The 27,115-nt window shown below is 39.8% G+C and overlaps 1 protein-coding gene across 3 annotated transcripts in view; it reads right to left on the reverse strand.

Annotated features, from left to right (window-relative positions):
* Positions 1-27,115, reverse strand: part of BAIAP2L1 (BAR/IMD domain containing adaptor protein 2 like 1) — a 64,848-nt gene that overhangs the window by 6,582 nt on the left and 31,151 nt on the right. For 2 of the 3 annotated variants that reach the window (XM_030576971.1, XM_030576969.1), the window contains 9 exons: positions 15,215-15,276; positions 15,048-15,119; positions 14,440-14,577; positions 11,921-12,073; positions 11,199-11,366; positions 10,311-10,428; positions 7,492-7,699; positions 6,150-6,227; positions 5,268-5,445 (listed from right to left, as the gene is read on the reverse strand). In XM_030576971.1, coding sequence (XP_030432831.1) covers positions 5,268-5,445; positions 6,150-6,227; positions 7,492-7,699; positions 10,311-10,428; positions 11,199-11,366; positions 11,921-12,073; positions 14,440-14,577; positions 15,048-15,119; positions 15,215-15,276 — 1,175 coding nt within the window. The remainder of the gene's footprint in view (positions 1-5,267; positions 5,446-6,149; positions 6,228-7,491; positions 7,700-10,310; positions 10,429-11,198; positions 11,367-11,920; positions 12,074-14,439; positions 14,578-15,047; positions 15,120-15,214; positions 15,277-27,115) is intronic. The other variant, XM_030576970.1, reaches the window with a different exon arrangement.

A 27,115-nucleotide genomic window follows, 5' to 3' on the forward strand; every position in this document is an offset into this window, starting at 1 on the left:
GGTGAGGAGTCGCATGGGGAGATCACATGCCCCCCTTAGCTGGTGGCCTCCTGCCCCCACCTCTGGTACCAGCAAGAAATTGATTTTACTTGCACCAGTGGCAACAACAGCTGTTTACCCCATCTAATAATAAATCCAAAAGCAAAGAAAGTAATAGCACAACTGTCTACAGAGTTTAACAACAAATGCAGTGTGGCTATTGGAAGAACATTTACATGTACAATATTAGGAGATGTGGCCATGCTCAAGTGTATAAATTGTTATTACCCCCATTGAAGCAGTGGCGTTGGACCAATTTATAGAGGGTGTGCTGAAAGCCATTGAAGAAAACTATACCCTGTATATGATGGAAACCACTTCAAGCCAAGGGGTGCTACTGCACCCCCAGCACTCCTGCATTGAATGAATGGTCTTGCACTCCAAAAAAGCAACGTTAATCCCTAAAGGAATACGTAAGCCAGGAGGAAGGAGAAATAATGCTTTGATTTTTTTTTTAAAATAACTCATTCTGTTTCCAAGTCTGAAAATATTTTTGAAACGTAAACATTAAGATTACACTTAAATGCCTTGTCAGAAGTGACATATAAGCAAACAGATAATAACGTGTTCAATTACTGGTTTCTATTTAAGGTTGTATTTCTGGTGGATATACGAGGATCTGTCCCCTATTTTATACTCACATAACAAATTAACATTTTAAAATTAATAAATAGTTAGGTAGGAGAGTCATACGCAAGTGGGTATATATCACATTTTAAAGTATTCTATATACAGGTTTTAAAATCTTTTATTAATTGCATATCATAGGCCAGTATTTTAATGTGTATTGTAATGAGGCACCAATTTTTAAAAAATGTTTCCCCGTATAAATCCATAAATACCATAAAACGGTGCTTATTCTAAGCTCTAGGCAGCTTTGATATATAAAACACAAACCACATCAGAAAAAAAAACAAAACCATCAGCAAATGCCACCATGTACTGGCAATAATCAATTAGCCCTTTAACAGCAATTAAAAAAAATCCCTACAAAAAAGCACTATTTTAGACCAAAGAGTCCGCTGCTGCTACCGTGACTACGCTGCTATCTCGATGAGAGCTAGCGTAAGTATGCATACGTAGGGGAATCACTCCCCAGCTCGTAGCATAGCCTTTGCGAGAGTCAGACGTTTACTTTTCATAGGAGGTATTGAATTATTTATCAAACATTCTCATTTGGCAGGGAATCTTTGAGTTTCTGCATCTGCAAGTGATATATATTTTGGCTTGTGTCTACAAGTAATTCTTCTTGTATATGTATGAATATTATTGTGGAACTCCTAAGCAAGGCAACAGAAGATCAAAGGGAAGCTCACTGCATTGGAAACCATATGCAGTAAGAGAGGACATTTCCAAGAGACCTGGCTAGCTGAACTGGCAAATCTTCAGATTCTATAAAGGAATCAGCCAATACTGTAGGTCGTGTTTTATTTTAAAAAAGCCAATCCAAATTTTGATGTTATGACAATTAATTCTTAAAAGAAATATTGTTTCTTCCTCAAGGAGAATTCAGATTTTTTTTTTCCCTTCTGGGCATGTCAAACTTCATTATTTCATATGTAAATACTCCCTTCTTTCCCCCCACATTTTATTTTATTATTTGGAAATAACCCAACTTTCAGATACATCATAACTTGTATTTGTAACTGGTTAATGTGTGTCATGTAAATCTTTTTGCCTGAGTTCAAATCTTCAAAATAATACTATAATAATGTGAGGTTTTGGATAATAGTTACTTATTGTTTATTAAACCATTATTAAAAATAGCATTTACTAGTTCATAAATTTCCAGAAATATTGCTCATTCTCTAAATTTTTGAGATACATGTGGACAGAGAACCACAAATACCCATATGCAGACACAAATATATAGGCTAATCTATTTTGTCTAATTAAAAAAAGTGCCTGCCACCACTGTATCTAGGCACTTGCACACATCTAATTATATTAATAAATTAATTAAAAAAGGAGAGAGCGAGAGACCTCTTTGATAAAGACTATAGTTTTCTGATGCCACCTGAAAGTCACTGCTCTCAAGTACTATCATAGACATGTTATTGATCACTAACTGAATATTTTAATATTAATCAAAAAGATGTAACAAACTTTCAATTTCTGCGATCCACTTTCCCAGCAGGATGTTCTGAGACTTCTATATTTCACATTGCCACAGTATGAGATTTACAGGGGCATTCTCATTTCTACTATATGTTCCAGCAGATCACTTAGCAAGCACAAACATGACAGTTTACAGTGCTAATTAAATTTACTGTAGTTATAAAATACTTAATTCAGTCATACTAGTTTTCTGTTTATTTCTGGTGCAGTAACTAAATGTGAATTCTATTTCGTTATTCATTCGTGACAGAGTGGTAGGCAATATGGAATTTAAAGACACTCACAATGGAATTATACACTATTAAAATTTGACATCTTACTGTGGCACTGCAACTCAGTTTTAGCAGAGCTTCAACTACTGCCTCACAGACTGTTATATTAAAGCAGATTTTCCCCCCCAAAGCAGGTATTCTGCTTCAGAAATTTTGGGAAACAATCTGAGCAAAATCATTTATCAGAGTTAGGTATAAACTCAGCAATCAACACGCATCGTTTGTATTCAGATTTAATGGCTAAACTACCAAGCTTACAAATGAATAGGTAAAAAATGCAGTCCATTCAGTCGTGTATGTTTGCAGGATATGGGACTTAATGCGTGTTTCTAAATACTCCCCCGGGTCCGTGTACGATTATTTTATAGACTATGAGCTATATTCTGCCATCAGTTATACCCACACAACACCATTTACTTATATGGGGTTGCACAGATCTTTCTGAAGGCAGAATGTGGCTCATTGCTCTCAATTGCTTGGACTATTATAATTTTAAAATGATGTAAGTGATCGGTTTTCCATCACCTTCCTTGAGATTTTATTCAAGGGTTTAATATCTTCCAGTGCTGGGAAGTTTTCTCAACATTCAGCCTAAATTTCACTTCCAAAAAATCATATTATTCCTAGTTATGCTCCTAAACAATTCCTCTCCCTTCTTAACGTTAGCTTAAAGACAAGGACTGAAATGGAAAAAATGTGGTGTTTCCTAAACAGGGCCAGCTCCAGGGTTTCTGCCATCCCAAGTAGCAAAAAAAAAAAAAAAAGCCGCCATCACAATCTGCAGCTCTACCGCTGCCGCTTCAGTCTTTGGCGGCAATTTGATGGCTGGTCCTTCACTCCGCGAGGGAGTGAGGGACCCGCTGCCGAAGACCTGGACGTACCACTCCTCACCGTTGGCCACCCCAAGCAGTTGCTTGCAGGGCTGGTGCCCGGAGCTGGCCCTGTTCCTAAAAAGGCTTGATCCAGTGCCAACAGAACTCAATAGAAAGCCTCTAACTGACTTCAGTGGCCATTGGATCAGGTCCCTAAGGACACATATTAACTTTGGCAGTGTTATTTTTAGGCCTATCTGCTATTGATTAGCAATTAAATAAGATGTCAGTTTTTAATAAAAACAACGAGGAGTCTGGTAGCACTTTAAAGACTAACACATTTATTTGGGCATAAGCTTTTGTGGGAAAAAGACCCCACTTCTTCAGAGGCATCTTCGGTTGCATCTGAAGAAGTGGGGGGTTTTACCCATGAAAGCTTATTCCCTAATAAATCTGTTGGTCTTTAAGGTGCCACCGGACACCTCATTGTTTTTGTGGATACAGACTAACACGGCCACCTTTCTGATATTTGACACCGTGCAGGGCACTCAGTTTTTAATGTTTGTTACATTGTTATTTTTGAATGTATTAAAAACAATGGGTCTGTCTGTCTATTTCTAATCTATCTATCCTTTTTACACATGCTAAGATGCATCTCCACTTTCTGAACTGAAATAACAACACAGAATTGTTTACATTAAATGCTTATTTTGTTTTAGTAAGAATCTTAATAAAGAGTAACCAGTTTGATAAAATGACAGGGATGCATGAGAAAGAGAAAGTGGGTATGTCTTTTAGAGAAAAGTAGACAAACTCGTAAATGTAGATTAGAGGAGGCACTATATAACAATAGTGAGAAATAAAAATTATTTCAGGTGGTTAAAGGTAGTTTAATAAGTAGTAGCCCGAGCTTCCAAAGGAAAAAGTTTTAATTAGACATCAGGAAAAATAATTCTTACAATGGGACAGTTTGGCAAAAAAAAGACTTTGACATTAGGGATGTGTGATGGGGGCAGAAGCTGTTAATGTAAGCTGTGGGCTCAATCAGCCTCTCCCGGCTACACCTGCACTGTGTGTGTGTTGAAGCAGCAGGCGGGGCAGGGGCAGGAATGAAAAAGGCTGAACCAGGCAGGTCTCTGGCTCTCTCAACAAGAGAAGCCTGGCTGGAGTCAGGGAGCTGAGAGGGACTGCTGGCAGACAGAGCCTCTATGAAGGAAGGTAGGGCTGCACCTGGGAGTCCAAGGCTCTTGGGAAGGAAAGTAGAAGGAAGGAAGTCTGCCCAGGATACTTGGTACTGGTGAAGAGGCCTGCAGGGAGCAGGAAGACGCCTGCTGGGGTGATAGAAAGTTCAAAGAAGCTGTGCAGTGAGCCTGTGGAAGAGGATTGAAGAGGGAGAAGTTGATACACTTTGATCCTGGGAAGAGGCTATGGCAAAGGCTCTCAACAGAGGAAGAAGGAAGGTAGGAAGTGGTCCAGGGATGGAGCAAGGGGTCTGTGTAGTCAAGCCTTGACTATTTACTAAAAGGCACAGGACTGGAACCCAAGGGAGGAGGGAGGGAAGGAGTGGGACTGTTGTCCCCACTACTAGCCTACTGAAGAAGGTGCACAGATAAGGACTACTGAAACTTCTGGATACCAGTGGTAAGGGCTAGTGAGTCCAGAGTTGGACTGAAGGCCCAGTGTAAGGCCAATGGACTATTATTTGTTGGACGATTGGTTTATCCTAGAAGTAGTAGAACTGTCTGTGACCTGGCTGGAGGGCTGAGTTGCAAGAAGTACCCCACCATGGAACTGCAATGGCTGTCAGCAGGGGGCGCTAAAGGAGGAGTGCTTGCTACACTATGCCCAGACACAAAGAGGGTTTGCTGATTGATAAGGCACATGCATACATGGTCTTCAATAGCAAACAAGATAAAACAATACACAGCCTGTGAGGAGATCAGTCAGATGGCCAGACAAATGATAAAGGATGGAAAAGAACTGTTGGACCCATATAACTGATTAAATGTAATGCAATTTTACTCACTGGAGTTGTGCTTTCTGGTGTGGCCACAGGTGCTTTAACAATAGTACCTTTGGAAGAATCTGCTCTCATTTCTGAAGTTGTGCCTGTTTGCAAAGATCCCAGATAATCTGGTGGGGGGAGGACAACACCACCTTTATCTGCTAGATTTACAGAACTGATACTTCTGATTGGTGCAGCGCTAAAAGCGGGAAAAAAGCACATAATAGCTTAATTAAAACAACAACTGATACTGGTTTGGGCCCCAGTCCAGCAAAGAACATAAAAACATGTGCGTAGCTGTTAATACACGAGTCATCCCATTGACTTCAGTGGGTCTACTTGCACTTAAAGTGTTTTAATAGATATGGGTCTTTGGTGAAAGAAGATGGTGTTTAATCAAGGCATATGAGAAAGAATATATAATGTTAGAAAATATTTATAGTATAGATCACATTACTGAACAATAAAACACTAGGAGAAATTAATTTTAAGAAGAAAAAAGTTTACTAGAAAATGTGATCACCTTGACTGAATGTGGTGGGTCTTTGTCTAGCGAGCAGAAAAAAGCAGAAGAGACTCATTTAATGGTTCCTACTGCATTTGGATTATGAGAGAGGGGAAAGGGGGGTGAATTTAACTGAATGGAGCCCAGGGGGAGAACAGGAAGTGACCAGCATAGATCAGACCATTATGTGCATGGGGGAGGATAGGGTGGGGAAGACTGGAGGATTTGCACTGAGTGCATTCTGGAAGGATTTCTCTCTCTTTCATCAGTCACCGGCAAGCAGCACCTCTGGGAACAGAGTAGGACTGGATAATTGGCTGCGTGCATCACTGGGACACAGAGTTTCTGTAACGTTTAAAGATCGTTAGACAGTTCAACAAACCGCATAATAACATTACCTTCGCACTGGAACATGTTCTGTTTCATCACCTGGCTCTTCCAGTAGTTTTGTGTATGATGATGGAAACCATCCTTTTCTGTAAAAAGGGAAAAAATGGACAGCCTGATATATTTGAGTATTTATACTATTAAATTGATGGCACTGTGTGGAAGAGCAGGCTCAACAAGGCTAGATGAAGATTTAGCTTTTATGCCTGGCTTTTGGTGATATTGTTTTCAGAGGATTTTATATATATACCAGGGGTCGGTAACCTGTGGCACCGCTGCTCTGGTGTTCCCGCTGCTGGCCCCTTGCCAGCCAGGGTCCTGCCGCCGGTCCCACTCAGCACCTGCTGCTGGCCTGGGGGAAGGAACCTCAGGCTGGCAGCGGGCTGAGACCCCAGCTGGCAGAAGCCAGCAGCAGAAACCCCAGAGTGGCGGCGGCTTGAGCCGCTCAGCCCGCCGCCACTCTGGGGTTTCCACCACTGGCTCTTGCCAGCTGGGGTCCTGCCGCCGGTCCCACTCAGCACCTGCTGCTGGCCTGGGGGAAGGAACCCCAGTCTGGCAGCAGGCTGTGAGCCCAGCTGACAGGAGCCAGCAGCCAAAACCCCAGAGTGGGGGCTGGCGGAGATGCTCAGGCCACTACTGAACCCCCCGAGCTGGGCGGGCTGACCTGCTCAGCACACCGCCACTCTGGGGTTCCGGCTGCTGGTCCCTTGCCAGCTGGGGTTCCCCGCATCCCCACTCATCTTGCTTCAGTGCAGGCCCCCTGCCAGACAGGGTCCAGGCGCTGAGCCCTACTAGCCGCCTGCTCCACTCACCTCAGCTGTCGATCTGGGGTTCCAGCCAGTTAACAACTGATCACTCAGAAGCCTGTGTGCTGCTTAAAATATCCAAATACATGCCACTGGACATTGGAATACTAAGCAAGGGCAAGGATCACACTAAACTAATAAGATCTGCATTTTAATTTAATATAAAGCTTCTGAAACATTTTGGAAACCTTGTTTACTTTACATATAACAGTAGTTTGGTTATATATTATAGACTTATAGAGAGATCTTCTAAAAAACGTTAAAATGTATTACTGGCACATGACGCCTTAAATTAGAGTGTATATATGAAGACTTGGCACACTACTGCTGAAAGGTTGCTGATCCCTGATATATACACTTCTTTCTATATGACAAATTTGCCTCCGCAGTAACACCTTCCTGGTTGCTGAACACTTCCTTCAGAATTCCCAATCAATGACAGTGAACAGGGAAGCAAAAAACTACTTGCCAATTTAAATAGACATAATAGAATATGATGCATTTGTCCCTCTGATGCTGGAATCAGGTAATACACTGATTGACTTACACTTTAGTCAAGTCATGTTCCCCATAAAGCCAGCCATCCTTTTCTTCAGCTATAAGAAGTGTGATGACATCTCCCTGTGCAAAGCTAAGTAATGTCTTGTTAGTTCCAGCTGTATGTGGAAAGATAGTTTTTACTTTCTGCCTTTTCATTATGTTCAGTCCTGTGGCAACAGAAGTTGAACGTGATAAACTGGCATCATCTGAATTACCTGTTAAAAAAATCAGTGTAACAATAACCACAGGGTAACAGAGTGAAACAGGTGCCTAAAAAGAGAAAAGTACAACAGCAGCACCAAAATTTTCCACCAAACAGCTCATCCAAACTATCTATTGTCCTGGCTCAATGGTTTCCAATTACAGTAAAATCTTCACAACTGCCATTTGCAAATAATTAACATTACCACAATATTCCTTCTGCTAAGTATAGCAAATACTATGGCTAGCGCAATAACTTTAAGTTAGTAAATGTAAAACATGTACAGAATTTAATGACCACGACTGGTTTCCTCTAGTGACTGGATGTTGCTAAAGTACACATTGATGAGAAACCTGACATGCTATCATTTCCGGTTCCAGAAGACTTTAACTGTGTTCAGAAACTAAAGGCCTATAAAATCTGTAACAAGAACTCAGCTTCAGTTGAAGTCAGTAAAGGTGCAGGTGTTTGACACCACTGAAAAAATCAGGCCATTAATGTGACTACAAAGATGTCTCAAACTTTTGTCAATGACATAACTACTACACATAATACAGGAACTCCTCACTTAAAGTCATCCTGGTTAACCGTTGTTTTGTTGTTATGTTGCTGATCGATTAGAGAACATGCTTGTTTAAAGTTGTGCAATGCTCCCTTCTAACCTCGTTTGACAGCTGCCCGCTTTGTCTACTACTGCTTGCAGGAAGAGCAGTCCCTTGCAGCTAGCTGGTGGGGGCTTGGAACCAGGGTGGACCAGCAGCCCCCTATCAGCTCCCCACTCCCTTAAGTTCCCTGTGCAGCAGCTGCCTGCAGTTCAGCTGTGTCCCTCCCCCCACTGCCATGTGCTGGTCCTGCCCTCTGCCTTGGAGCTGCTACCCGAGACTCCTGCTTGCTGTACCGAGGAGGAGGGAAGGAAGAGGGGGGCTAATGTCAGGGTGTCTCCCTCCCCACTGCTCCTGCACCTGGCTTACCCCATCTTCCACACAGCAGGGCTCAGGACCAAGGGAGCCTGCAGCAGCTGAGGTCTCAGCAAGCTGATCTAATAACAAGGCAGTGTACTTAAGGGAAATGCGCATATCTCCCTCCATTCCTGCTGTCTTGCAGAGTGAGAGAGTTAACCCTTGAAGGCTCAGCCAATTGCTAGTTCATCATTTAGCAGTCAGGGAAATATCCCACCCTCTGACTCCTCCACCTCAACCAAGTTTCACAGTCATCATCACTGTGTATCAGTATTAAATTGTTTGTTTAAAACTTATTTTGTGTGTGTGTGTGTGTGTGTGTGTGTGTGTGTGTGTGTGTGTGTGTTAAAAATAATTTCCCTGGAACCTCACCCCCTCATTTACATTAATTCTAATGGGGAAATTGGATTCGCTTAACATTGTTTCGCTTAAAGTCGCATTTTTCAGGAACATAACTACAGCGTTAAGTGAGGAGTTACTGTAAATAGTTTGAGTGTGTTTGAGCAGGAGAGCCAAGCATTATTTTGATTATCTCGGAGAATTTTGTGCATTCCTTAACTTATGATCTTGCCCTAGGTTTTTTTTTCTAACAAGCAGAATATAATCTGGACGTAATGTTTTAACACCAGTACAGCATATCCTAATCTTAACGGCATTTCCCAAATCTTAATGGGATTTTCCATTTGAGCAGCGAGAAACAATGAAACAGTAGACTCATTTTACCTCACACTTGTTTTTCAAAACTACTTTTGGCACCCTTTTTAAACAATGCAATATTTGTTCATTTTTATTACTTGGATGCACTGAAATAATCACTTCGATTAAGAGAGAATGAGCTAAATTAGAATGCTAGCAATTTCCATTTGGCTTTACAAAATGGCATACCAGTATGCTAAGAATGCAAAGTGACGGTCATGTGGCTGACCAAATACTGTATTTCATGAGGATGATATTAAAACTTATTACACTTCCATCAGAGAATCTCAAGAGTTTTACAGGCATTAAATAAATGTGGTCCAGCACTGCACTACTATTTTTCACCATTTTATAGATGGGGAAGTTAGGCAAAGGGAGGTTAAAGGTGGGATTTTCAAAGATTCTGTTAGCTGAAATCTACTCCCACTGAAGTGAAACATTAGGTGCTTTTGAAAATCCCACTTTGAGTCTTGCTCACAATTAATCAGGAAGTAATTGGCAGAGATTGATAGAGCCCTGCAAATCTGTGGATATCCACTTTATAGCCACAGATATCTACATCCGGACCATGTTTGTGGATCATGGATCGGAGGTGGATACAAATTTTGTATCTGTGCACGGCTCTAGAGATTACAACAGAATCTAGATCTCTTGATTTGGGCTTTTACCATAAAACATTCTTCCCCCTTCAGTATTTTCATTTTTCTTGTTAGACAGCTACCTACTGCAATATCTTTTTACTAAGAATATCGCTAACATTTTGGAAAGACAATTTTTTCTTCCCCTAGGATTTTCCTGCTGGAACTCCAAAGATATATCATATAGTGACTACAGTGACAGCCAAGACAGCTACACTAATTTTTGATAGATAGCACAGTATGTCATTTGTATTTATTGTATATCAGTAGCAAGATGAAAGTGAAGCCCATTTTCTACATTAAAATAACATTTCAACAAGTAAAAACTCACCTGCTGAATTATTTAATCTTTCCGAAGGAACCTTTGGAACTGCTGGTGGATTGTTAAACATGTCAACTAAAGGACTAGTAAATGCTCTAACTGTAGGAGCAGGGGGCACTCTTCCAACCTAAAGACACAAAGTTTTATTAAGATAATATGATCATAGTAACAAAATGACAGGGACCTCTTAGATTACTTGCAGCACTGAATTCTAAAAAGTAATAACGAAATATTCTTAAATTATACAAGCTTAAAATTGTGGAAGGTCCCTGGCTGCCCAACTTCTTTGATAAAAAAAAACAACTTGGAGGAGTCCTCTGCCACTGGAGCCACAGGGGTGCAAGGACCTTCCCCACAGAACCAGTTGCAGGAGTGGGGCCTAGTTTCTAACGTAAGTATTCCATTCAGTTACACTCTGGTTGTTATATATTTCATCAGATATATAATCACTATTATCTTTTCAAATCATTTGAAAATAGTAAGTTAGGTTTCTTTTTAATTCAGAAAAAATAATTACTCTCTTGAAGTAAACAGGGTGCCCCCTGTTCCAAGTATATTTCAGTATATTATGACCATTTTATGGCTACCAATTTAGTTGAGTTTCATTCAGAAACTCAAGTGTTTCAAAAAAAATTTTCACCTACAAATAGGGGTCTGAACATGAGAGCCGATGCCTTCTTTTTCCTGGCAACCCAGAATTCACTGGAGTCAATGGGGCTTCATGTAGATACAAGAATCTACCTGATGCATCTATTTACTGGACTGAGGCTCCAGTTTGTAACTCATTCCAGAATCATAATTCAAGTTGTTTGTTATGGCTTTTGAGTCCAAATGTTTTTGTACATGAAGAGATCAGGGAAGTCGATCCAACCTTGAGAACTTGTAACCAATACATACCATATTATTTCTCTCTGTCACTGGTGAAGGTTGTGGAGTTCCTGAGATTGGAGTGGACAAAGGCGTCTTCATATCTTCTATCATACTCATAACTTTTTCTGGCACTTTTGTGGCATCACTACACATTTCCTGCCATCCAGGCAACTTGGAGTTAAGTAAATCTGCACACTGTAACCAGTAAAAAAAGTTACATAATATGTTTTGGGGGGTTTTTTTTTGGTTAAACCAACATTTGAATTGTAAAGGGGCACATTCTGCCTTTAATTACATCCATGCAAACTCAGTGTTGTATATAGGGTTGTACATATGTCAGGGACAACAGAATTTAGCCTAATATAAATACTCTTGCTAGGGAGTCTTTACATACAAATGTAAAGTAACGCTATGTGATAGAAATAACTGTCGTACTGTAAGATAGAATATTTATTCTATCAATCCATTGAAAGATCTATTATATTTGATTTCTGGTCATAATGTATTACAACAAGAAGTAATGGATTACTAACCGAAAATACTGCATTGAAAATATTTTTTTATTAAATAAATAAAATTTTCATGAGCTACATAATATATTTTATATTATCTTTATCATTTATGGACCTCAACATACACAAAGGAGATGAGTTTTGCCTCACCTCATTAGGCCCTATCAGTTTTACCTCACCTGATTAGGCCCTGTGAGTGTTTGCATTCATGCCACCTGTATTTCCAGCCACACTGACCTGTTTATGATAGAAGTGCATGTGCTGTGTTAAACTGCAGTGCTTGTCAACCAGAAAACAGAATCTTCTTTTTTCTTCAAGTAGAGCTTCTCTGCAACCTTCAGCAATAAATCTTTGAATATCACTCTGTCGAGAACTCACAGTTTCCAAATACTAAATAATAATAATTAATAAATTAATAATGAATTATGCTCAGGCTACTCATGAGCTTGACTTTTCTTACACAACCCTACTTATCTAAGCATATCTTGTTCCTTTCTGGAATTATTTTAAGAAATCTAGTAATCTGAATTCCTTTATGTAAAGGAACATGAAGCTGTTGCTTTAAACATCTCTTTTACATTTCAGATAATTATTTATCCTTACTATGCCCACCAAAGTAGACAAAATTGATTGTTTGCCAGTAATCATGCACATATTAGAAGAGAAAAACAAAATCCATACAGTGCAGCAGCAAAGGAAAAGAACTTCTAGCCTCCACACAGAAATGAAATAGGTCATAGGACTACTTCAGACTAGCAGCAAGTGAGCAGAACAAATCAATTTGTGTATTTTTTTTTTAAACTTCAGACGTTATTATCTATCTGTCTTTTTTTTTTTTTATCCCACAGGTCCTGTCTCTGGGCTCCCATCACTATAGTCTATCAGTGTTTCACAAATATTAACAAACTTAACCTCACAAAACCACTGTGAAGTATGGAACTATCACTACCTCAATTTATGGCTGGGGAATCAAGTCACCGAGAGACTGAGACCTGACCAAGGTGATCAAGGAAGTCTATGGCAGAGGTGGGAATTAAACTTTGATCTTCTGAATCCCAGTCTAATATCTTAACCACAAGACAATCCTTCCTCTACTGAACTTATGTTATTATACAAATAACTAGAAACAGTAGCTAAACGTTATGTTCAATATACTTGGCTAAAATGTCAACTGTTTTATAAAGAAAAAACATTTAATTTTTTTCTTTATCTTCTATGTTCAAAGAATATGTAACATGAAATGAAGACTGAAGGAAGTGCAAAGAAAACTGCAAATAAACAAGTATTTGAGTATATCTGATACATACAAAACATTTACATTAAAATTTGTACCATTATTTGAAGCAACAGCACAATCTACCTGTTTACTTTCACAATGTTACTATTTTTTATTTTGCATCATAATGGCAAGGCTCTTTACAGGAACACTAGGACAGGTAATACTAAGTGATAATATATTATGTTTAGCCTAACACCTTTCAGAATGAAGGTTTCCAAAGCACTTCAAAAACTTCAACTGATAGACCAACTACACACAGGTCTAACTTTACCCACTATTGTTACTATAGGCAACTGTTATATGTACACAGAGGAGTTAAGACCAGTCTTTTACAAAGATTATCTGGTGATCTTTAATTAACACAAATAGTCAGTCCTAAGTTTTACGTCTCCCCTCGAAGATGGCAACACAATGTCCCCCAGTAGCATACTGGAACCTCCTGCACCTAGTCTGACACTTGCTGATACCACCTGCTCCTCTAGGAACTTGTGTAAAGGGGTTGGGGGTTGGAGATAGAATGGCAGAGAGGGAGTTTATCAGTGGAAGGAAGGGGAGGGGTGTGTGATCAGGTGAGGGTCCACTAGTCCTGATTCTCTACTGGTAGATGGTCTTCTGCTAATAGCATCACTTAAAGCTGTCTCCCTGCAGCTTTATGTTATACCAAGGCCAGGCAGAACATAAGAACGGCCATACTCGGTCAGATCAAAGGTTGATCTAGCCCAGTATCTTGTCTTCCCAACAGTGGCCAATGCCAGGTGCCCCAGAGGGAATGAACAGAACAGGTGAACACCAAGTTCACCCATCCTGTCGCCCATTCACAGCTTCTGGAACAGATTCAGGGAACAGTGGCTGGCCCTCTGTCAACCTTCTCCCCCACCCTCCCAGGCCCCTCACTGTGTCTGAACTTGCTTGGGCACAGTTAAGAATTCAAGCTTGTATGTACTGGAATATATAATAAGTTGCAATTAACTGTGGCCACAAGTAATAGTATCTGGATGTCCTACTATTTGATGTTGATTGTAAATCCAGTAGTCAGAAATCCAAATGCCATTACTACAACCAATAATTAATTGCTAGTACAAAAATAGAAGCTACGTTAAAAAACAAAATCCAGGGCCTGATCCTACAAAGAGTAATACAATCAATGGGACTCCATGTAAGGAGTATAGGATTGGACCCTAAACCTTAATGTCAGGTTTTTTTTTATTACATATGCTAGTAATCTTCTTAACCCAAAATAACTTGGGAAAAATCAAAAACAATAACAACTGTTTTGAAGTTCTTCTAACTGTTGCCAAATAACTAATATAGGAATTATTCTATATGATAATTAAATATATTACAGGCACAGAAATCAAAGTCAGTTTGCTCTAAAGGAGAACTTGAACTAACAGCTGAAAGTTTTCTATTACTGACCAGTTTCCCTAAACTGGATAAAAGAGAGGAGCCAATAAGTAAGAGGAGCGAGTACACTAACCTCAAATTCTTTACTCTCATATTTCATTGCGTTTCTTCCACCTTGACTTTTCCTTTTGATTTTTTTCAGCTCAGCCTGAGATTTTTCCAATGAATCTAACTTGTTTCTGTGTTCTGTTTGGTATCGCTTTAAAGTTGCCTGCAATCAAAGCATTGAAGTATCTTGCAGTGCATGCAACAGTACAACTATCAGAGCACTAATGCAGGCAGCTAAGAAATCCACTGTATTGTTATGATGATTAACGTTAAAGCTACAAATATGTCAATTATTTTTCTTCATGTTGGAGAATCTAGTCAAAACAAAATTCCACTGTTAATTCACTCTCAGGTTTTTCATTTACAATTAAAAATAAATGAAAAATGTTACAGAATTTTTTTTTTAATTTAGGATTTAGATAATATTCTCTAATACATAGTTGTACATTGCAGAATAACTTCTAAAATAAACCAAATAAGTTGAAAACATCCCTCAGTAGTTAAAGATCAAATTCTATGTATGCTCCTTTTGTAAATTATCATTTTAAAAAGGCACAAACAATTGCTATGGCTACACGCAATGCAAATAAATATATGAGATTTCTTTTCTGGTATTTAATTCAGTGTACTTACATTCATATATTTTACATCCAGTTCTGTTTTCTTCTCCAGTTCAGATATAATCTCTTTATGAAATTTTTTGAACTTTAAAAGTAAGCAAGTGATAATAGGGTTATTTAAAATTAAAGTAAAACAGTTCTTTTATTTCAAAAAGATTAGATAGAGTAAAAAATACTTACACTTTCCTCTAGGCTGTCATTAAGTATCTTGTTTGTGCTTGAAATCTCTATAAGGACATGTCCTGTGGATAAACAAACACGCATTATTCTTGTTTCTTTACAGATGTTTGAAGCTGTCAACACACAGTAGAAGCAGGATGATACCTTTATAATTAACAGTATAAAGTGAACTAAGAATTTAAGCAGGGCACCTTCTTGCAATGGTTAATCATGACAATCTTATTCTGAACAAAATAATTTTATCTGGCCACAGTTTTACTAAGCAGCTTACACACATGACTTGAATAATCAATAATCTATTATCTATGTGAAAGCAACACTGAACCTGTCTTCATGTTTTCTAGCCTACCCCCCTATATGCATGGAACTCCCTCCTTGGACTAGTCAGCAAAGCCACTGTCCTTTCTTCCTTCCTCCTTTAGACCAACTTCTATAACTGCTGTAACTACGTGAAATCAGCCAATCAGGGCAAAATCCACAAAGGCTTTGAAGAGAAAACAATCCCTCCCAAAACAAAACAAAAATACAAACAACCCCTTCCCACAACAACACCCCAAACAAAACAAATCTTTCTCCCCACATTTAAGGGAGCTGGAACCATCAAGCTGAGGACATAGCTAGGCTATATAACTGTGTGAACATATTGTTTATACCCTTATCTCCCTATCTTCCCTTCATTATTGTTTGCCATGCTCAATTTACATCTGTCTTAAATGAGGCTGAAGTAGAAACCATGTCTTTTGGGGTCGTAAAGCACCTCGTATACAGGGCACAATAGAACTTGCGCTAAATAATGTAAAATATGGGGTGTACAATCTTATCAGGGAGAAAGATGTGCATCTCCCCCTATTTCTTGGGCTGCCCATGTCTGCCCCATCCCAGCCAGTCTCCATCCCCTGCAGGGATTGCTTCATGAGATTTGGCAAAAGAAGAGAGAATAATGCTATGGAGACAGCTGAGCTCCAGTACCCTCTGGAATGAAATATATCTCCAGTTGGAGGATCCCTTTTGTGCCCAAATCTTGTGGGTGGAAGAGCTGGGCTATTGTTAAAGGGATTTTTATGTATCTATTTTTCTGGGTCATTGCATTCACCTGACAGAATGCTGTGATTGTTTCTTTGGGTGTTCTCTGTTTGTAGTTAATACAGTTTGCAGGGGTAAATACTATGTGAGTTGAGAGTTGCTGTAGTAACTGGTTCTTTATATGCAATAACAAAAGTAAATACAGTGCAGTTACATAAAAACACTTGTCTGGTAAGTAGATGGCATGAGGAAGTGGGCCTGTTATTTTAGGACTTCAGGAGTGGATGCACTCTCCTCTAGTATTCCTGTTAATAGAACTCCATCATCACAAAGATACTGTAAATGTTAGACTGGTATTCCCAGACAAAAAACAAGATTAAACTGGAGAAAGTCTGTAGACATTTATCAATAACTTAACGGGAAAAGAAACTTAAAAACAAGAAATTCAAATTTAAGGTTACACTTACAACTAAAACTAAATGTTTGAAAACATATAAATGATGGGGGTGAGGAAAAAAAGAACTGACAGTACATTTACTTTAAAGGGCATTTAAACTTGCCTGTGGAAACATCTTTTAAGAACTTACTTCCACTCTCTCTGACATCATGTGAATTTGCTGCCACAGCAACACACTTAGCTAATGGCTGGCAGCATTGTAAAGATTAATGCAGTAGATTTTGGAGCTCCAAGTACTGACAGCTATCCAACAACATTGGGTGCTGGCTCACTCTCTCATCACCCTTTTACACTCCCTTCCTTTGGGTTTCCCCTCCCACCACAGTGTAAATGCTTAGTAAAACAACCCATTCACCTGGTGCGTCAAGAATGGAAAACCTGACGTGTGAATGTTGTTTTTCTTGTCTGAAACGGCACTCAGGCTGACTGTAAGCCCTCAGTTTTAGGGTCTGAAAACTTAGTTAGAAACACATTTTTTTCACCCTTATTACAACATGTATCTTGCCAAAATTTATCTTGAAATAAAACATATTTTTTAAATTACATATCAGAGGGGTAGCCGTGTTAGTCTGGATCTGTAAAAGCAGCAAAGAATCCTGTGGCACCTTATAGACTAACAGACGTTTTGGAGCATGAGCTTTCGTGGGTGAATACCCACTTCTTCAGATGCATGTGGTGGAAATATCCAGGGGCAGGTATATATATGCTAGCAAGCAAGCTAGAGATAATGAGGTCAGTTCAATCAGGGAGGATGAGGCCCTGTTCTAGCAGTTGAGGTGTGAAAACCAAGAGAGGAGAAACTGGTTCTGTAGTTGGCAAGCCATTCACACTCTTTGTTCAATCCTGAGCTGATGGTGTCAAATTTGCAGATGAACTGAAGTTCAGCAGTTTCTCTTTGAAGTCTGGTCCTGAAGTTTTTTTTGCTGCAGGATGGCCACCTTAAGGTCTGCTATAGTGTGGCCAGGGAGGTTGAAGTGCTCTCCTACAGGTTTTTGTATATTGCCATTCCTAATGTCTGATTTGTGTCCATTTATCCTTTTCCGTAGAGACTGTCCAGTTTGGCCGATGTACATAGCAGAGGGGCATTGCTGGCATATGATGGCGTATATTACATTGGTGGATGTGCAGGTGAATGAACCAGTGACGGTGTGGCTGATCTGGTTAGGTCCTGTGATGGTGTCACTGGTGTAGATATGTGGGCAGAGTTGGCATCGAGGTTTGTTGCATGGATTGGTTCCTGAGCTAGAGTTATTATGGTGCGGTGTGCAGTTACTGGTGAGAATATGTTTCAGGTTGGCAGGTTGTCTGTGGGTGAGGACTGGCCTGCCACCCAAGGCCTGTGAAAGTGCGGGATCATTGTCCAGGATGGGTTGTAGATCCTTGATGATGCGTTGGAGGGGTTTTAGCTGGGGGCTGTATATGATGGCCAGTGGAGTCCTGTTGGTTTCTTTCTTGGGTTTGTCTTGCAGTAGGAGGCTTCTGGGTACACGTCTGGTTCTGTTGATCTGTTTCCTTATTTCCTCGTGCGGGTATTGTAGTTTTGAGAATGCTTGGTGGAGATTTTGTAGGTGTTGGTCTCTGTCTGAGGGGTTAGAGCAGATGCGGTTGTACCTCAGTGCTTGGCTGTAGACAATGGATCGTGTGATGTGTCCGGGATGGAAGCTGGAGGCATGAAGGTAGGCATAGCGGTCGGTAGGTTTTCGATATAGGGTGGTGTTAATGTGACCATCACTTATTTGCACCGTGGTGTCAAGAAAGTGGACCTCCCGTGTAGATTGGTCCAGGCTGAGGTTGATGGTGGGGTGGAAGCTGTTGAAATCATGGTGGAATTTTTCCAGAGTCTCCTTCCCATGGGTCCAGATGATGAAGATGTCATCAATGTAGCGTAGGTAGAGAAGGGGCGTGAGTGGACGAGAGCTGAGGAAGCGTTGTTCCAGGTCGGCCATAAAGATATTGGCATATTGTGGGGCCATGCAGGTGCCCATAGCAGTGCCACTGATCTGGAGATATATATTGTCATCAAATTTGAAATAGTTGTGTGTAAGTATAAAGGCACAGAGCTCAGCAGGGATGATGCCACAGCACAAAAACAAGGAGTCCGGTGGCACCTTAAAGACTAACAGATTTATTTGGGCATGAGCTCTCATGAGTAAAAACCCACTTCTTAGAATTTCATATCAAACTACTTTAAAAAAAGGTTACAATTAGGTCAGGTTTGGCTTAAAAACACAGGTTTTGTAAAAATAAGTTTTCACAAAGACTAAGACCAATAGAAACATTTCCATGACTTAAACAACCAACCAAAAGTTTTCCAATGAGAACAGTTTAAACCCTTTAAAAAACAAAAATCAGTAGTTGAAATCCATATTGCGCTACATCTTGCTAATGTATTAAATGACCTGAGTTGACTAGAAACTATTTAAAAAGTGACATTGACCAGTCTGCTCTCACTTTGCAAGTAGAGAGAAAGGCAAAAATTAAATTAGACCCTGATCTTGCAAAGACTTACACACGCACTTAACTCAGTGCAAGTAGTTCTACTGGTCAATGGAACTACTCACAGTGTGTAAAGTTAAGCACGTTTGTAAATTTTCACACAAATCTGCACGTTAGATTTTTAAAACTGCTTTCAGTTTCAGTGCTTGAAGTTGTTGTATTTGTTTTTCAAAAATATATGCATTTGAACCTGGCAGTGTCCTTTGAAATCAAATAGCAGCACACAGTAAAGTTACTTTCTAAATAAAGCAATCAAAAGAAATAGCTCTTATGTTCAAGAGGCAGACAGAAGTGTCTATTTATAAGAAAAAGCTAATCTGCAGAGGTGCTTGGCAATCCTAAATCCCACGTGCCCAAGGGGAAGCCCATTGAAGCAATGGAGTACATGTTAACAGACCCTACTGCAGAATGAGGGCCACAGTTTAGTTTATAATGGTGCCTGTCACAAGGGGAATGGCCCCTTAAGGGGAAACGGGCCCTAATTCCCCCCCTGTGACAAGCTATTTGCCTCCACAGTGGAGGAAATGAATTGAATCATGTGACATATGGTCACGTGACAAAACCAGGCCTCTAGGGGTTAGAAAAAGAGAGGCCTGAGGCTGTGGATGATCAAAAGTGAGACAGGCACAGAGCTGGAACAGAGAAGTGACCCCTTGTGAAGGAGGAGCTGATCCAGGCACAACCTAGTTGGAAACTGGTACAAAGAAATCTCCAGGGAGCAGCAAGGCTCCTGCAGAGACCCTGAAAAACCAAGAGAGCACCTGAAGAGCAGCAGAGGAGGTCTGCACCCTGACCTCTTTGAACCATGGAGAGTTGGAAAAGCAGGCAAAGGCTGGGGGAAGAATTCCAGGTAAGAGTGCCTAGGAATGGCTGCTTGAATTATTTTGGGACTTTGAGAATGGTCTGAATTGTTTTGAACTTTAATAAATCAGACCCCCAAGAAGGAAAGTACTTACTACACTTGTGAAAGCTTTTTGTGAGTTATTGATGAATCCAAGAGAGCAAAGTAAGGGAGGTTGCTGCAGAGCCTTGGGGTTGAGGCAGGGAGGCACTCTAGAAATTACCAACCCTCTTACAGTGCCATTTTCATAATCAACAACAAAAAAGTTCTGATTTGTATCAAAGTAAACCTACTAATGTGCCGAAGAATTTTCAGGAATTGCCCTTTAAGTCTTTAATTTTGGCTAAATTAAAATGGAATCAAATAACAAACCTTACTATACTTTTCATTCAATACAAACTGGTATAAAAATCCTATCCTATTGTAGCACAGGTTGTCTGACTTGTTTGCAGTTGAACACATAATACAAGTAGGTGGGTTTTGTTTTTTAAAAAATACTGCAGCAATTATTGGTTTAAAATATAAATAACCTCAAAATCCTGACAGCATTCCTTTAACTGTAGAAGTGCTTTGTATTGAGCTGGTTCACAAATACTTTTCTCAAAATTTGCTCAAGTTACATTAGCCACCATGTTTCAAATAAGTATTTCCAAATTGAATTTTTAAAGAAGTTATTAAAACTCAGACAATTCATCTCCTTTAAAAATGTCTGAATTTATCCCTAGTTCAATTTCATATACACTCTCTAATTTTTGAATTATTTTAATCAGCTGTGGGTTGCTTTAGTAAGCTAATATAACTATTTCATTACAAATAAAATCCACAATGTTTTAAATATTTGGAAATCTCATTGCATTTGATTCAGAAGACAAGTTCCACAACCTTCTTAACTCCATAAGGCCCTAGAAACTGCCTAGGACTAAGCATATTGGTTCAATGGCCAGACAAAGCTACAGTATTAAACAGCAAGTTAAGCAGAATTGTAACAGCTACTGTTACTAATTTTGTGGATAGGGTTCCAGTGTTACTAGGAGGTGACAAGCTCATGCTCCTATTCTTTTCTCTCTCTCCAGCTTCATTCGTGATTCAGGCAAGTAAAAGGCTGATCTTCCACATTAAACCCCTCCCCCCACCAATAAATTCTTCTAGCAAAAGGGAGTAGTAATCCATTCACACATGCATGGATACAACCCTTTTCATATGCCTGATTTGATCAAACTCTCAATATCTTTAACAAAAACAGAGTAAAACTGTTTTTACCTTCCCCCCACCCCGTCTTGAGGAATTTGCACACCTCTAAGGCTAGGTCTACACTGCGATTAACGACCTACAGCTGGCTCATGTGAGTTGGCTCAGGCTCATGGGGCTTGGACTAATGGGCTGTTTAACTGAGGTGTAAACATTTAGGCTTAAGCTCCAGCCTCAGCTCTGGGACCCTCCCACCCTGCAGGATCCTGGAGCCTGAACGTCTACACCACAATTAAACTGCCCCTTAGCCTGAGCCCTGCGAGCCCGATGCAGCTGACATAGCCCAGCCAGGAGTGTCTAATGGCAGTGTAGACCTACCTTAAAATACTAGACTAAGGGTCTGTCTTCCCTGCAAAATTGACTTATCTACACTCTAGTTACTTCTCTTAAGGTAGCCTAGCTTGAGTGAGAGTAGCCACACAGCAAAATAACACTTGAGTTGCTGTGTCCTCACACACACCACACAGGTATGATTGACTATACTGATTCTAACCACTACTCTAGCAATTAGACTACACATTGCTCTAAGAGTTACGAATGCAGTTAAGGATTCCTGATACCTCAAATTCTTCTGCTGTCTCTCAAATTGTTGTGACCTACACTTTCATAGATTCATAGACTCTAGGACTGAAAGGGACCTCAGGAGGTCATCGAGTCCAGTCCCCTGCCCTCATGGCAGGACCAAATACTGTCTAGACCATCCCTGATAGACATTTATCTAACCTACACTTAAATATCTCCAGAGATGGAGATTCCACACCCTCCCTAGGCAATTTATTCCAGTGTTTAACTACCCTGACAGTTAGGAACTTTTTCATAATGTCCAACCTAAATTTCCCTTGATGCAGTTTAAGTCCATTGCTTCTTGTTCTATCATTAGAGGCTAAGATTAACAAGTTTTCTCTCTCCTCCTGATGACACCCTTTTAGATACCTGAAAACTGCTATCATGTCCCCTCTCAGTCTTCTCTTTTCCAAACTAAATAAACCTAATTCTTTCAGCCTTCCTTCATAGGTCATGTTCTCAAGACCTTTAATCATTCTTGTTGCTCTTCTTTGGACCCTCTCCAATGTCTCCACATCTTTCTTGAAATGTGGTGCCCAGAACTGGACACAATACTCCAGTTGAGGCCTAACCAGCACAGAGTAGAGCAGAAGAATGACTTCTCGTGTCTTGTTTACAACACACCTGTTAATGCATCCCAGAATCACGTTTGCTTTTTTTGCAAAAGTATCACACTTTGCCAGTGGGCTACACATCTGCTCTAAAGCCTGATCCCAATGGGGGACCACAACCTATTTCTGCTATCAGTTACTCCTCTAGTTAAAGTGGAAGTGGCTGTAAATTTGAAGGCCCTGTGTACAAACCCTGATGATGACAATGTGAGGAGGGGAAAACAGTATGTCATGACAAAGTATCCTAATATATCTGCCTAAAAGGGAAGAATTAAAGTTGCAAAACTAACCTTAATTCCAGCTTTCTTTTTTTTTAGTTCTGAGTGATTAACTTTGCAACTTTAATGTTCTCTTAACATTTAAGAGAACATTAACACAGCTGCTGGGAGCAAGTCCTGCAGCCTGGGTTGACAAGCTTTTGTTTGCAGGGTTTATGCTAGTGTAACACCAATAGACCCCAGTCGTCGGCATTGAACCTGGGACCTCAGTACATGAGCCTCTACCGCATGAGCTAAAATCTAACTGGTGTTACCTTAGGCTGTAGAGTAGACTCATTAATCTCTTTCTCTCTCTCTCTGAGAGATCTTGGTGCCACTAGATGGGACAGAACCACACCCAGGAAGTGTGTGGGTTACACTAGCATGCTAAAAACAACAATGTAGTTGTTCTGACTCAGGTGAAGCATAGGGAGGAATGTGGGGTTCAGAGTCCAAGTACTAGCCGGAGCCTGAACATCAAAACTACTTTTGCAAAGCTATTTCTAACACGCTAGCCTGAGATCTGCTAACATAAGTCTGTCAACCTCAGCTGCGAGACTCACTCCCAGCAGCTGTGCTGACATACCGTACTCCAAATGGCCCATGGAGTTGGTCATGACTTACCACCTGGGAAAGCTTATAGGTGCTTAATAGAGCTACATGTAACTAATAAAACTCAGTTGGTACTACATGACATAGATCAATCAGAATACTTCACATAAGTTACAGATGAAAATTAATACTGAAGACAGGTATGAATGTACATTTTATGGATTATTCTGTCTAACTTCATTAGGCCTGACATACTAAGTTGTTCAAATAAAGCAACTGAAAGTTCTTACCTAACATGCTTTACACACAATATAATAATGATGAACTGCTTACAAATAGTCACTCCCACACAACTACTACCAAGAGAAATAAAATATTTATAATAAAGACTATACTAAACTTTCCATTTAGCCAAGTCAGGAACACAGTTCCAAAACTAACCTTACTTGTTAACGTACAACACTCTGAAAAGGAAATGTGTTTTTATTTCCTGCTGTCAAAATTTTACGCAAAATCAACTTTTTGCCACTATAGTTTGATCTCTCAATGGACTTCCCACTGAGCAAGGACAGCAGGACCAGGCCTATATTAAGTTCCACAGCATGTCTTTTAAAAAAAAATCAAAAGTTTTAGACTAAAATATTTTTATCTAATGTTAATCAATCAGATGTATATGAACATTAAACATCATCTTGTTTTAAACAATTGGTAAGTTAAGGTTGCATTAATTAATTTTAATGTTAAAAAGGAAAACAAAGCAGGTGCACTATAAATAATGGATGAAAAATGGCAAACTTGCTTTTTCCACCTGTCACACTCTTGCTAATAACTTTAAGGACTGCTGCAGGCATATTTTTGTTCAAAGTGTACAGGAAATGGTTTACATTAATACATGTATATAAAAGACTGACATTTTATAAGGCCCTGAGAACATTATATGTAATGGCTTTGCATGTCTGAGCTCTAATCTTATTGAACAAGTAAGTGGTTTTAATCATTACACAAATCAGGCACAAATAGAAAATAAAGTTACAACACAACTAGAGGTCTGAACTTGCTTGTATGAATCCCTGCTGTTCTTTAGGCAGATAGTAAAGGAACAGCACACACCTGAGTTGGTCTTTGCTCTTGCAATAAGACCAGCACAGGCAAGGCACACCTAATAGCAGGAAATGAAGGCTTCCTGTGCTTAAAAAATAAATAAAACAGTGGTACCTATAAGCTATACTGTGGTTCTGTTCTGGGTGGTCTGCTCCAATTTTAATATTGGAACTCTATGCATATCTTATCAGTTTCTCAGTCCCAGCACTGTCAGAAACATCTAACTCTAAAATGAAGAAATTAATGAAACACAAATAATAATATTGTAAAATTAAATGTCAATTGGTAGAGTCCTAAAAAAGTTGCCTTCTCTTAGTAATGGCCCAAATCCACAATTTCTTGATTAGACTGTATATTCTTCAGGCAAAAACTGTCTATATTTTGTCTTACACAGCCCTTAAAATACAGTCAACTCTGTATTACTAAAACATGTGGACAATCACATTACATATATTCAGTGGCCTTCTCCAGGGTTGGTGTTAGGTTTGCTCACCCTTCAGGATTGTCCTGGAGTCTCCAGGAATTAAAGATTACTCTTTAATTAAAGATTATGTAATGTGATGAAACCTCCAGGAATACATCCAACCAAAATTGGCAACCCTAGTTGGTGTCATCTAGGTTTCCTACTTTTACCCTATTATTCTCCCCTGCAAGAGAAGCTTCAATAGTACACAAATATAACTAATATAATGAAAGCTCAAATGCCATTCTATATGCATGTGCAGTCAGCTGCTTACTCCCTTGTGCATTAGCAGAATAATGCTGGAAGGAAACACACACTACCAGATGTGGCCAACTATGCACATATGTACAGATCTGTGGGAGTGATTATCATTGGCAGGGAGTGGACTCCCGTATATGACACTCAATACCCCAATCTAAATATGTGACCACACCCTGTTTGGACAAGTCTCACAGTTCAAAGAGCTGCCAGAGGGAACACAGCTAAATAGTGCGCACACACAGAAGCCACAGTGTGAAAACAGAGACTAACATACGTAACACCATTATCCAGTGCAGCCAGACATGCTACAAGACAGAGCCCCTTCATAGTGTCTTTGCTGTTACCCACAAATCATGCCCAAAACATCAGATTAATACACACCATTGCAGGTGTGTTGAGGGTTTTTTTGTTTTTTACCTTCAAGGTGTCTTCACACATATGGTTACAGATGTATTATACTGTGCTCTGTACAGTCGGGATTCATACATTGGTGTGTGTACAGTAGCAGGTGCTTGAACGTGGTGTATTGGTGTATAAAAAGCAATGAGTCAGAAAGGGGTGAATATGCTAACTAGTACAGCCTAAGAAATCTGCATATCTTTAAATTAACCACCCTGACACAAAACACAGGACAGTATACTGTGAGGCTACTCGTTACCCTCACAGCTCTCTCACTGGGGCCACTTTACAGTGTGGGTGGTAGGGGCACTTGAGAAGTTGTTCAAGCTAGCATATTTTTCCCGTTATTTGTTTAAACATTATAGAATTAAAATCTTTATCAGTCCATCATATGCCTTATCATATTTAGTAGCAGTGCCGATTTCATTGTTTTCTCTGCTATTAATAATCTCTTCCCCAACCTCTGTGTCCCTGGAGTTGATCTCAATGGGCTGTCTTGAAGGACACCAGTCTATCCCTTGCCTTCTAGCTTTTTCTCGTGGCTGTAGGAGTTACCAGCATTAGAAAATTCAAGTTTCATAATGGAAGTCTTAAAACTGAAGTTAAAACAATGCAGCTGAGTATGAAACAAACATTCTCCTGTAACCTTAGAAGAACTAGCTGTAGTAGCAGAAGCTTCTGAGCATGTGTGCCCCCCCCCACACTATCACTTGGTGCCCATATTGCAGAACTTTTTGTGCTTTGTGTTTTTAGAAATTACATAATCTGAAGGAAGAAGAGGGGTATTTTGGGCTTAAATTAGTGGTTGTTTGTCCTGCTTCACTGTGTAGTGTCAGGTGCTCTGAGGATGTTGGCATCAGCCATCATGTTCCTGGCTATTTCCTAGCTTCCAGTGCTAACTGCAGTGTATGATTAGCTATGGTTGGTGACTATTCACTGGCTGTATTCTATTACTTGTGAACTCTTCCTGCTAGCAATGATTGTATGCAACAGAAGGATCATGCATTTCTCTTGCTTTCTGTTCATTATTTGGTTGGGACATTCCTAGGCTGTCTATGAAGCAATTTTGGAGGAAACTTCTGAACATCTGAGAAACTGGCTTCTAGAATATTTGAACAACAGGCTCCTTGGGCCATCATCAGAGGATATATAAGGGCCCCATCTGCAGGCTTCTTTTGGGTGTGCTACCTTTACTTGAGAGAAATGTACACAGCTGCCTCTCTGTCTAAAGAGAGACATTCCACTTCTGTGGTGACATATAATGTAGGGACCTGTTAAGATTCTTACAAAGCACATGCCTCATGTGAGCAATGCAAAGCTTCAGCTACTCTAGACAACTAATCTTTAACTACTTTCTCTCAACCCTGTTCATGGACTTAATTTAAGCACATAAATCTGGTTAGTTGCTGAAATACAATCTGTTTGATTTCTTTTTCCAGAGTTCCTGAATATGCACAGCTCCCACTAGGTGCTCAGCATCTCTAAAACTCAGCAATGATTAGGTGACTAAATATGGACTTATCTGCTTAGGTTTAAAGATCCATGCATGTTCTGCATGTAACCCCCTCCAGCTATGCAAACTTCCATCAATTTGTTACATGCAAAATAAAGGAGGAAGGAAAAGGCTC

The sequence above is a fragment of the Gopherus evgoodei genome, chromosome 10, assembly GCF_007399415.2.
Source record: "Gopherus evgoodei ecotype Sinaloan lineage chromosome 10, rGopEvg1_v1.p, whole genome shotgun sequence".
In the NCBI taxonomy this organism is placed as follows: domain Eukaryota; kingdom Metazoa; phylum Chordata; order Testudines; family Testudinidae; genus Gopherus; species Gopherus evgoodei.